General features: G+C 38.6%; 1 protein-coding gene and 1 long non-coding RNA gene across 3 annotated transcripts; one reads left to right on the forward strand and one right to left on the reverse strand.

Annotated features, from left to right (window-relative positions):
- Positions 1–1,618: 1,618 nt before the first annotated feature.
- LOC147794689 (uncharacterized) lies at positions 1,619–1,942 on the forward strand. Its single transcript, XM_087129608.1, has one exon. It carries the CDS (start codon positions 1,619–1,621, stop codon positions 1,940–1,942), a length of 324 nt encoding a protein of 107 aa, XP_086985734.1.
- Positions 1,943–2,947: 1,005 nt separating this feature from the next.
- On the reverse strand, positions 2,948–6,105 carry LOC147794690 (uncharacterized). Of its 2 annotated transcripts, XR_015421020.1 has the most exons (4): positions 5,746–6,105; positions 5,398–5,540; positions 5,249–5,321; positions 2,948–4,453 (listed from the first exon to the last, which is right to left on the reverse strand). It is a non-coding gene; the product is annotated as an uncharacterized LOC147794690 (long non-coding RNA). The 2 variants fall into 2 exon arrangements; XR_015421018.1 differs by having other exon boundaries at positions 5,249–5,540.
- Between the last annotated feature and the right edge of the window lie 6,263 nt (positions 6,106–12,368).

The following is a 12,368-nucleotide window of genomic DNA, read 5'->3' on the forward strand; positions in this document are numbered from 1 at the left end:
CGCTAACTCAGTTAACCAAGAAGGGCCAGCCAGAGTTTCCAAGAACTTAAGGAGAGGTTGGTGATAGCGCCAGTCCTCATAGTCTCCAGATGGGTCAGGCAACCTCATGGTGTACAGTGATGTATCAGGGAAAGACTTAGGGTGTGTGCTCATGCAGAAAGGTAAGGTGATAGCGTATGCCTCTAGACAATTGAAGGAATATGAATGAAACTACCCCACACATGACCTCGAGTTAGCAGCGGTAGTGTTTGCTCTGAAAACGTGGCGACATTACCCATATGGGAAAAAAATTCAAGTCTTCACTGATCATAAGAACCTAAAATACTTGTTCACGTAGAGGGAGCTCAATATGAGACAGAGACGATGGCTGGAACTGGTAAAGGATTACGATATAGAAATCATGTACCATCGAGGAAAAGCCAATGTCGTAGCTGATGCATTGAGTAGGAAAGCCATTCATACTTCTGCGATGATCACCAATCAAGAGAAATTACAAGATGAGATGAAGAGAGTTGGGATAGATGTGGTGGTTAAGGGTGGTATCGCTCAGGTAGCACAGATGACCATATAACCCACCCTCAGAAAATGAGTCATATATGCTTAGAGGTCTGATGAACATCTCAACAAAGTGTTGAGTTAGACTGAAGCAAAAAGACCAATTGGGTATTCTATCTCCTCAGACGAGGACCTGCGGTGGCAAGATCGCCTGTACGTTCCTTGTGACGAGAGAAACCTGAAGGACATCATGACTGAAGCCCATGATACATCTTATACATTCCACCCTGGAAGTACAAAGATGTATCAGGATCTGAAAGGATGTTACTGTTGGTCAGGAATGAAGAAGGACGTAGCAGATTTCGTAAGTCGATGTCTAACCTGCCAGCAGGTAAGGGCCCCGAGACAACGTCCAGCAGGATTGCTACAGCCCTTGAATGTTCCTCAATCGAGATGGGAAGCATTTTGTATGGACTTCATCTCAGGTTTGCCCAAGATTAAGTAGGGGTACAATGTAATCTGGGTGATTGTGGATCGACTAACCAAGACAGGTCACTTCATTCCAGGCAAGTTTACATATCGAGTGGATTGGTGGGCTCAGTTATATATCATGGAGATAGTACGCCTGCAGGGGGTGCCAGTGTCCATAGTCTCAGATCGAGACACCAAGTTCATCTCTCAGTTTTGGAAAAGTTTCCAGAAAGCATTAGGAACCCAATTGAGATTCAGTACAGCGTTCCACCCTAAAACGGACGGGCAGACTGAAAGGCTGAATCAGATACTAGAAGATATGTTGTGAGCCTGTGTCATAGATTTCTCTAGGTGCTGGGACGAACACCTGCCTTTGATGGAGTTTGCCTACAACAACGGTTATCAAGCTACCATCTAGATGGCCCCTTTCGAGGCGTTGTATGGGCGTAGGTGTCGAACACCAGTGTTCTAGGAGGAGGTAGGCACGCAGCAACTACTAGGACCAGAGTTAGTTCAAGTCACCCATGCATCGGTCTAGAAAATCAAACAGAGAATACTCACCACGTAGAGGCGTCATAAGAGTTATGCAGATTTGCGTAGAAGGGACCTCGAATTTGAGGTGAGCGACCACGTCTTCCTGAACGTAGCCCCTATGAGAGGAGTGTTGAGGTTCGGAAAGAGGGAAAAATTGAGCCCAAGATTCATAGGCCCCTTCGAAATTCTAGAGCGAGTTGGGGCTGTGGCCTATAAGAACCTTGTCGCCGTACACAATGTGTTCCACGTGCCCATGTTGCGAAAGTACACTCCAGACCCTACCCATGTGATCGAGCACAAAACACTTCCCCTTCAGGAAGATCTGTCTTACGAGGAAAAACCTAACAGAATTCTGGCTCGCGACACCAGGCGATTGCGCAACAAAGTCATTCCCTTGGTGAAGGTCTCATGGGGTAACCACAATGAAGAAGAGGTAACCTAGGCGAGAAGAATAGGTGAAGAAAGCCCATCCCGAACTCTTTCAAGAGATTCCAACGTTTGGGAACGAAAGTCCCTAAGGTGGGGAGAGTTTGTAATGCCGAAATAAAAAAATTAATAATAAAAAAAGAAATAAATCGGCTCAAGCCCACGGACGGGCAAATGTGTCATTTTGCCCCTCCACCTATTAAAGGGTCCAAGTGGAACCTTAATAGAGGGCAAAAAAAAAAAAAAAAAAAAAAAAAAAAAAAAGGGTAGACTAGGAGAGGGTTTTGGAGAATCGAGGAGCCGCTGGTGAGACTTCGTCGAGAATTGAGGTGAGTTCTTGAATGTTTTCCATTTCCGAGACTAACCTTTATGAATCGGGACCTAATGTTTGAATACGTTCATCTAGGGAACCTGACTTCGTGAAGAAACTTGGCAGAAATTCGAGAATCGTCCGAGACGGTAAGCGAATTTCTATGGATCAAATCTTATTCTATGTTAAGGCTAAAATCACGAAAAAAAAATACCAAGACGTAGCCCTTAACACGATCTAGAACTTTGCCGAAGGAACCATCTCTATTAGAGCTTCGGATCAAAAGATATGAAAATTTGAAAACGGTGGATCGAAAAAGGGCTGCGGATTGCAAGAGAGTGAGAAAAGAAAAGGAAAACGAAAAAAAGGGCGGTGGGCGGTGGAGCGCGGCTTGGCAGGCGGCGACATGCGTCGAGCGTCAGCTGGAGTGAGGCAACTCCAGCGAAATGATGACACGTGTCACCAACAGAAACCAGGCCAAACCGCAGCAAACCGGACCGCTGACCGAACTGACCTGACCCGTGACTGCATGAAGTAGTCCGCACATGGACGTCGCGCGTGAATCTGCAAATGGTGTCCTTTTCCTCGCGTGGCTGGCGCTTGATCGGCACGTGAGGGCGCGTGGGAGGCTCATTTTGCGTCCGTTTACCTTATGTTTGTCCCAATTCTTATTTTAATAATATTTTTATGTGGATAGGAACCTCAATATTTTTGGACACCTTGCATGAAGCAGTCCACGCATGGCCATCGCGCGTGAGCTTGCAAATGGTGTCCTTTCCCTCGCGTGGCTGGCATTTGGTCGGCACGTGAGGCCGCGTGGGAGGCTCGTTTTGCATCCGTTTACCTTCTATTTGTCCCAATTCTTATTTGAATAATATTTTTATGTGAATAGGGACCTAATCAAGGATAATCAATATTTTTGGACACCTTACGAATACAGAGACGCTAGCAAAAGGGCACGCGTCAACCAGGTAGGTCACCACACGGAACTTAGGAAGAAATACTGGTAGAAATCACCTTGGTATGCATGCATGCTAGATTAGTTTCCTTATGTGATTGGACTTTTCTATGTTGTGAGCTTAGGTTGCAAAGTACATGTTGTATGACCAGTTATATATGCTTCCATGATACGTTAAACATGTTTTATGCTTCTACTTAGTGTGTATTATTTATGCATGCTGAAAGAAGGATGGGTAAATTGTGAACTCTGTGTTCTGGGTGTTGATGAACGTTATCACCCGTTGAGCATAATTGCCTATTTTGCATAAACTGTATAATGTATCAGATTCTTGATGTTTGCTCCCTCTTTATAATGTTTAGGAAATGCTATAATATTTAGTAAACGTCTTAGGAATGAGCCTAGGGATCCAAGATTAGAGTGACCAGTCACTGAGCTTAGATCAATCCTTTCCTTAAGAGCTTAGCAGATCACCACGATAAACATAGTACCTTAGAGATGTTTTTAAGCTGTTAATGGTCTGAATGGTGTCTATAGTTTCGTGGGAGGACCAGAGGTACCGATCAGTTCCTACTGATCCTAGCCGTTTCGCATGGGAAACGTGACCCCACGTAGTATAGCCCATTACCTGCATGGAAACGGGTTGGGTTGCACCCCCCCTAGGGGGACTATTACGGGCTTAGGAGGTACTTAGCACACAAAATACCATGTAGTCTCAGTTAGCCATGTAAAGGTAGCACCTCGTAGAGAGATACCGGTCAGTCCAGCTTAGCATAAAAAACTCGTAGGTACTAAATGAGAGGACGAAGAACAATAGAGGTCCCAAGGGGCATCCAGGGTCTAAGATTAGAACCAGACGTCCTAGAGCCAATGAGAAACCCGTGATTGACTGTTAAGCTTAGGATGCGATGAGAGCCTACAAGTAGGTGGCCTATTGGGTATAATTTTATACTCATTCCTGCTATCTTTATTTTTTTCTTTCAGGTATGTGAGTGTAACACCCGCTCAGCGTCAACGCGATTCACAGGAGTTACCACTGACCTCGATAATAAACTCCGACAACCAATGATAAATTTAAAAAAATATTTCCAAAAACATCAAGTAAAACATTTAAAACTGCTATTTAAACTTAAAACAACCGAAGTAAATTCTTGACAGCGAAAGCATAAGTACACAAAACAGACACATACATGGATTCCTAAATAGTCTCTAGCCCGCTGGTCTCGTCCTCGTCCTCGGTTGGCCTGCATCAACTAAATCTGGAAAGAAAAGTTGAAAATAATTTTGATGAGTAATTAAATTACCCAGTAAGTAGCCAACTTTATCTTTCATGAATTCATAACTAATCTTTCCAGGTGTTTTTAAATTTTATTCGTGAATGACTCCTAGTTTCTCTTACTAGGGTCATCTGTTCATTAATGAGATATCTCAGCTACCTCCAGCTTAGCATAGCAAATGTTTTTAAGTTTTATTCGTCATTGACTCCTAGTTTCTCTTACTAGGGTCATCTATTCATTAATGAGGTATCTCAGCTACCTCCAACTTAGGTTACTGACTCTCTTTTGATATGCTTATCTAGAATTTTCGGACTCGTATGTAAGACTCGCTCTCGGTCAAATACAGCCTGTCTACTAATTTCTCTGGCGGCCTGTTTATCTCATACACCAACGGTCAGGAGTACTCATGCTCCCTGACTTAGCACACAGCGCGTTGACCAGGAACTCCGCGGAAATTAGTAGACTATCATACTCATATAAATAAGCCATAGCTCAATAGCCAATAAGCATATCCTAGAGTCATAACCTTTCCATTAACATGCATAACATACTTACAGTTACTGCATGCTTTCATACATGTATCATGTTCAACACATAGAACATTCTGGCAATCATTTATATCATGCTTACATCACAGGCAAGCAGTCACAATATACAATAAACACTCAATATCATCAAAGCTCATCATAATATACTAAGCTCTTAATCAAGTAAACAACATACTTACATGTTGTAAAACAAGTTAAGAACTAGTTCAAAGATCAATATGCTACTTACCTGGTTTCGAATCCCTTTCTCTCTTGAATGTACATTTAATAGGGTATTTCAACACAATTCCTTTCAATTAGACCTATATTTCACCATTTTCAAGGTAAGTATAGGTCAATCTAGGTAGAACAGGTCAAAACGAATCGAACGGGACAAACCGGGAACAGAAATGATGCTTCACGCGCCCTCACGCGCCCTCACATCCTCGGTGTGTCTGTCCCACGCGTCAGGAGCACACCCAGTCACGGACCCTCACGCGCCTGCGTGTAGTGCACGCGCTTCTTCTTCTTCCTTGCGTTTTCTGAAATTTTCCCATCTTTTATGTTAATAACTACTATATCCCGAAGCCATATCCTCCTTCTACGATTCGAATTTCATCCTGATTCCTTCTACAAATTTATAGATCTCCTTATTACGATTCTAACAAGCCCTATTTCATAACTTATTATACAATATGAATCAAGATATCGAGATTTAAAGGTTCGGTGATATGGGTTTTTCGTTACCTTTGCGACAACCGCTTAAATCAGCTTAATTCAGAGCTTCAATGGCTGAAAAGCCTTCACAATCGTCTCCCCATCCTCAGGTTTGCACGTTGTCACAACAAATGCCAAAGAACCCTAAGGTTTTTCCGGAAAACAGGGATTATAACATTCTCTGTTTTCTGTTTCCCTCTTCCTCTGTTTCTTCGATATTATTTGGTGCTTCCTCGTTGGCCTTGCCAACGCCAATCACCACCACCATCCATAACACTAACACAAAATAAAACCACCCTTCTTCATCCCACACCTCCATCTTCCTCTCTTTTCTTTCTTTTCCCTTCAATCCACCTGTCCATTCTTCCTTTCTCCATGGCAGCAGCTTCAAGCTGCTGCTGTCTTTTTTTATTTATTTATTTATTTATTTTTATTTTTATTTAATTGATTTATTTATTTATTTATTTATTTATTTATTATTTTCGGATTATTACAGTGAGGCATTGAGTCGAGGTAGGGCGTGATCAGAGGGGTTAATTGTCATAGAGGAATGCATGTCCCGGAGCGTCAGTTCTATCTTTTCTTTTGCATTTAGATTTTCACATCTTTTGTTTTCTGGAACTTTCATTTGTTTGAATCTTTGTATTGAAACTTTCGGTTATAGGAATAAATGATTTCGCCTTTACACCTTATCTACTTTTTCTTTGCATAGACATTGTCTTTTGAGTCACGGCTCATAGTAAAATATCGGGTCGTGACAAGTGGTTCCTCGAAAAATGGTTTCATCGGTTAACCCTTTCTTCTGTCTAATTCTAGTGATCAAAAGCACTGTTGACTTTATCTAAAACTATCGATTCTTAAGTGAAATTACTCCCGTTGTTGTCCTCTTCTTGCTCACATTCCCAACTATCCCATTCCTCCTCTACTGGTTGTGTTAGGTCATAGACTGCTGAACATTCCTCTGCCTCTATGGGATATTTCAGAACGTCATTGATATTAAATTCTACTTTATAGTTACCCATTCTTAATGTTATGGTTGTAGCATTTACTATTATTCTCCCCATCTTTAAAAATGGTCTCTCCAAGATAATTGGTACATCATCGTTTGCTTCATAGTCTAAAATAATAAAATCGGCTGGAAATATGAATTAACCCACTTGAATTAAAATGTCGATCTTTCCTTCTAAATAAGTGATGAACTTATCAGCTAGTTGGATGGTAACTGTAGTTGGTCTAACCTCACCGATCCCTAACTTCTTGTAAATGGATAGAGGCATTAAGTTGATGCTTTTCCCCAAGTCACATAATGCTCTACCTAACTCCTTTCCTCGAATGGATAGAGGAATAGAGAACGAGCCTGAGTCTTTTTCCTTTAATGTGATCTTATTTTCATAACTGCACTACACTCTTTATTTAGTGTCACCATCTTGAATTCTTCAAACTTCCTTCTATTAGTGAGCACATCCTTCATGAATTTCACATAATTTGAGGATAGTGAGCACATCCTTCATGAATTTTACATAATTTGGTATTTCCTCAAAGTCTCCACTAGTGCTATGTTTATATGAATTTCCTTCAGAATATCTATGAACTTCTCGAAATGGGCTTCCTCTTTCTTTCTTTTTATTCTTGGTGGAAAAGAATGTGGTGGCATGTATGTTTTGCTCTCTTCTTCACTACTATCTGCTGCTTACATTTTAGGAGATTGTTTTGCTCGGCTCCTTTTGTCCAGTATTATCCTCTTTTTTTTTATTTTGCTGTGTATCAACTGTCTCTTGTGAGTGTTGTCACTGTGTTCTTTAATTTCACCTCCCATGTTGGATATTTATTTCCCACTTCTCAATTCTATTGCTTGACATTGCTCTTGCCCTCTCTTTTCGGTGTTTCGATATCTGCTAGCAGCTTTCTAAGAGATCTATTTCGTAACTCAGTTGCTAATTTACCCAACTAAACTTCCAAATTTCACAAGCATGCTTGTTGAGTCTATTTCACATCATTTTTTTGGTCATATATTCCTTCATTATGCTCTCAAGAGATGTTCCCAGTACGTGCTGAGCTTGGTTAGTATCTTTCTCTTAGGTATTGGCTTATTGAGGACCATATGTCATTTGATTTTGTAGTCCAAAACTTGGAGGGTAGTTTGCTTTATGTGGCGTTTGTTGATTGTATGAACTTTGTCCCTTCCATGAGAAGTTTAAATGGTTTCTCCACCTTGAGTTATAAGTGTTTAAGAAGGAATTACTTTTTTGGTTGCCTTGACTATCATGATTTCTCACATAAAAAATTGAAGATGGATTACTTGGACATTTATCAAAAGTGTGTTCTTCACAATATACACAAGATTATGTTGTTGTTTGAGTCATTACAACAACAGTTTGAACTGGTGCTTTAGTCCTTGAGTCTTGTCCTAACGCTAGATTTTGTAGAATTGTCACAAAAGCAAATTGAGCATTGATAGAGGTGAAAACATCATCTTCAAGTACTCCTCGGGTCTTCTTTCTTGGATTGCTTCTAACATCAGCTTATTGACAATTGTTAGATGCTATTCTTTCTAGGATCTCATAAGATTCATTGTACGTCCTTGACAAAATATCTCCATTGGCGGAATCATCCACCACTTGTTTAGTAGCAATATTTCATCCATTTTAGAAAATCTCCATTTGGATACAATGAGGTAGTTTATGATTAGACACTTTTTAAGCATCTTCTTAAGTCTCTTTCAAGCTTTACTTAGTGTTTCATCTTCAAACCGTTGAAAATGAACAATTTCATTTTTGAACCATGCATTTCTAGTGGGTGGGAAATACTTGATCAAAAAAATGTCTGCTAGACTATTCCAGAATCAATTGCTCCCTGTGCTAAAGTATTTAACCATAATTTAGCACCAACCCTAAAAAAATAAGGGAATAAGATCAGTCTAACCACGATTCTATCCACTCCTTGGAATCAGAATGAGTCACTAATTACCAAAAATGACTTTAGATGTAGGTAAAGATCTTCTCACGGTAGTCCATGAAATTGCCCAATGTTTGCAGCATTTGAAACATCACAGGATTTAACTCAAAAGTAGTAGCATGCATTTTCGGTCTAATAATGCATGAATTTAGCTCTTCCACAGCTAGATATGCATATACTCTAATTGCTCTTTCTCTGTCATCTACTAATGAATAGCATTAGTAGTGATTCTCTCTAAATTAGCCGGTTGGATTTTCAAACTTTTGATTCATTTGGACTCCAAAGTTTCCTTGATGTACATTTTTTTATGTCAATCTCAACTTTTGCTCCCTCAACCATCCCCGAAAGGTTGTCTCTATTTTAAGAACCAAAATAAATTCCAAACTGGTAGGTGGGTTCATACACCCAATTTTGTAGTAGAAAATTCAGTAACAGAAAATTATGTAGAAATAAATTTAGCACTAGAAAATTGAGCTTACTGTGGTTTTTTTTTTTTTTTTTTGGTCCTCAAACTCGCTGTAATCTTCAAACAAGTAAAGTAACTAAATTAGGTTCCCTGGCAACGACTCAAAAAATTTGATTGCTTGTGAAGGTACATAATAAAATGGTATAAAACTTACAAGAATAAGTGCAAGTATACACTGTCACAAGAAGTATATAATAAGTAAATTATTAATTCTACGTAGAACCTATTTTTTTAGTGACTTTTGTTGCTAGAAATTAGGTGAGTTTTTAGTATCATTCAAATGTATGTTGCTGTCGAAAAACAAAGAGCAACGAGAAAATCAATGATAATGAAGAAGGATCGGCTATAAGAGATGAAATATATAAGTTGTTGAAAATTTGTGGTGGATTTTAGCTCCTTCTAATAGATTCTTTAATAGATTCTCAAGCCCTCTTTCGAAGGTCATGCATGGTGATTATTTCCATAATCATTTTGTAATTTCTATTAACAAGACTCTAGAAGAAGAATTATTCCTAACCCTTCAAGTTTCCTTGCAATGTAACTAGAGTATTAAAGAGAATTTCTTCGATCTCTCTCATCTTTCAAATAAGAAAATAACTATATATATGTAAAGTGGCCAACTAAACAAACATGTAAATCACTAATAACAACAATTTAATCTGGAAAGTTTCTTGAAATTAGAAAATAAGGCTTTTCCCATTTGTGAGCACCTTAAAAGTCCAAAAAGATCCATAAAAATTAGAAAAATGTCCTTTTGTCCTTTACTCTCACTTTTTCCTTTCTAAAGATTTTAAATTCCTAAAATTAATTTTTTAGGATATTGAAATGACTTGCTTAAGACCTTTATTCTTGCTTTGATTACTTTTCTTGATCCTTTGAGTTACTTTGGGTTTGGGTATGGAGTAGAAGTGGACTAATCCACTCTCTTTGAACTGCCCAAGGGCCAAGGACATACAAATAAAGAGCTAAGAACCCAAAACATAAGAACACATGTCTACGTCCTACGAATACAAAACTTTATTCAAAACCTTAGTCCTCAAAAGAGGAATTATGCTTAAGGACCCAAAATCGATGGCTAGAACCCAAGGACTAAGATCCTTAGGAAAAAAAACCATGACATGCTTGGGACTTGAGTATGGTACCCTAACATACATCATAAACACGATTAAAAGCCTACAAGTAGTCTACTTGTTAAGTTTTATACTCACTCTAGTATTTACCTATTTTTCACCTAACAACTAAGTATTTGTCAAAGATAGGAACAAATCTAGAGTGGGTGCTATAAAGAGTAGCTTAAGGTTAAGAGCCTACACCATTTTATATCAATTATTGTGACCGTCATTTTGAACTTTGTTCCTTTATGTATCTAAACTTAAAAATTATATTTTGAATACGGTATGTTTAAATTTTTAAATTCTTCTAAGCCTTTTGTAATCTCAAAGCCAATCAGACATGTATTCTAAAGCAGATTTTATACACAAACAATAATATCATAGTAGTTGAGAGACATAAGGAATCGATTCTTCATGATTATGATTATTGTACAATATAGAGTCTACTCTATAGAATTATCAACTAATGTCTAGGAGTGAATTATCTTAGTTGATTGAAATCACATTCGTACCAGAATTAGAGCAATTACAAAGTCACACGCTGATGTGGTGTTTGTTAGATGAGCTAGACTATTTAAACATTGAATGAGACTATTGTGATATAGATGAGCTTAGAGATTAGGTGACGGAATCTTAACCTATTACCTAAGAGAGAGAATTTAGTCTATAACCTTCCAAAGTCATAAGCTAGACACATGGTATATAGATTTAAAATATGATTTATTGACAATTGCCAACCACCTATTCACGAAGGGTCTCCGGTATCCGCCCTTTCAATTTATTGTGTGAAAAGTTCAAGGCATGGATCTTGTGTAAACTTCCAATTTGTGGTGGGATTGTTCCACTTGATAAATCCAATCCACACATGTACTTAAAAATACTCCCTTTATATTGTTCTAATCTATTCTTGGTCATGAAATTTACTTCAATCTCCCATTTCGAGTACTTATCTTCATGACTAATTCTCCAAAACATCAATCTCAATGAAGAACACACTTTTAAATCAAGCCTCGTTGATTCATATGAACTTTTAGACTCTTTTGAGATCCCAAACGACATGTTACCTAAGCATGAAGGAATCGATCCCTTGAATTTATTACTTGAAAGATCCATAATACTCATTTCTCTTAACCCACAAACATGTCTTGGAATTACAATAATTATTTATTACCCGAATTTTATTAATTGAAATAAACAAGTTTAGGAAGATTTTTTTAATGTTAAAATTAATAGATGAATTAACAAAAATTACAAAAATTATTAGTTTATGGATAAAAATGATTGTTTTTTCCTTTTTTTTTTTTAATAAATTTAAAATTCATGTCTCTCTTAATTAAAAATAAATAAATAAATAAATAAATAAAGAAGGTTTTTAGATTTCTAGTTACCTTGTAAGAGTTTTGAATCATTGAATCGATTATTGTTGAGCGTCAATTCTCTCAAGTTCTTCAAATCTGTTCGGAAAACAAGAAAAAAAAAAAGGAAGAAATTTAATAAAAGAAAGATTAGAAAATTGAAATCAGTAATTCGAGAGTACATTTGTGATTAGTGAAGGCAGAGAAGGCATTGTGGGACAAGTCGAGTGATTCCAGCTTGGGAAAAGGGTTTAAGAGAGAAGCGTGGAACAAGTAAAGCATGTGGTGGGAATGGTCGATGTCCAACAGAGTAGACAGAGAGAGGCTTAGTATGTGAGGTGTGGGAGAGTGGCATTCAACTCCCTCCCACTCCACAACCGAAGGGAATCGATGCTAAAATTATGGGCATGGCATGACATGTTGGATGCGATCATATCAGCACTAATGCATCGAATCCCATCAGAATTCCGCAGTCAAGCGTGTTTGGGCAACAGTAGTACTAAGTTGGGTGACTACTTGAGAAGTCCTCGTGTTGCACCCCTTTTTTATTTCTTTTACTCGTTTTTTCAATTTATGCCCATTCTTTTCTTCCTTTGTTTACAAATGGCAACCGCTCCTGCTTGCACGCTCACGCCCATCGCGTTTCTTCTCCCCGACATGTCCGTGCGGGGCCCATCGGCCATTTCGAGCACGTGCGTGCACCCACCGTTGCCTCGATCATGCCGCCCCGCATGCGTTAAATGTAATTTGTGCGCATTACATGTC

The sequence above is a fragment of the Cucurbita pepo genome, chromosome 1 (genome assembly GCF_057944985.1).
Source record: "Cucurbita pepo subsp. pepo isolate OVF chromosome 1, ASM5794498v1, whole genome shotgun sequence".
In the NCBI taxonomy this organism is placed as follows: Eukaryota; Viridiplantae; Streptophyta; class Magnoliopsida; order Cucurbitales; family Cucurbitaceae; genus Cucurbita; species Cucurbita pepo.

Coding starts and splice junctions, on each gene's coding strand:
- LOC147794689 (XM_087129608.1), top strand. CDS start 1,619: ATGAGAGGAGTGTTGAGGTTCGGAAAGAGGGAAAAATTGAGCCCAAGA.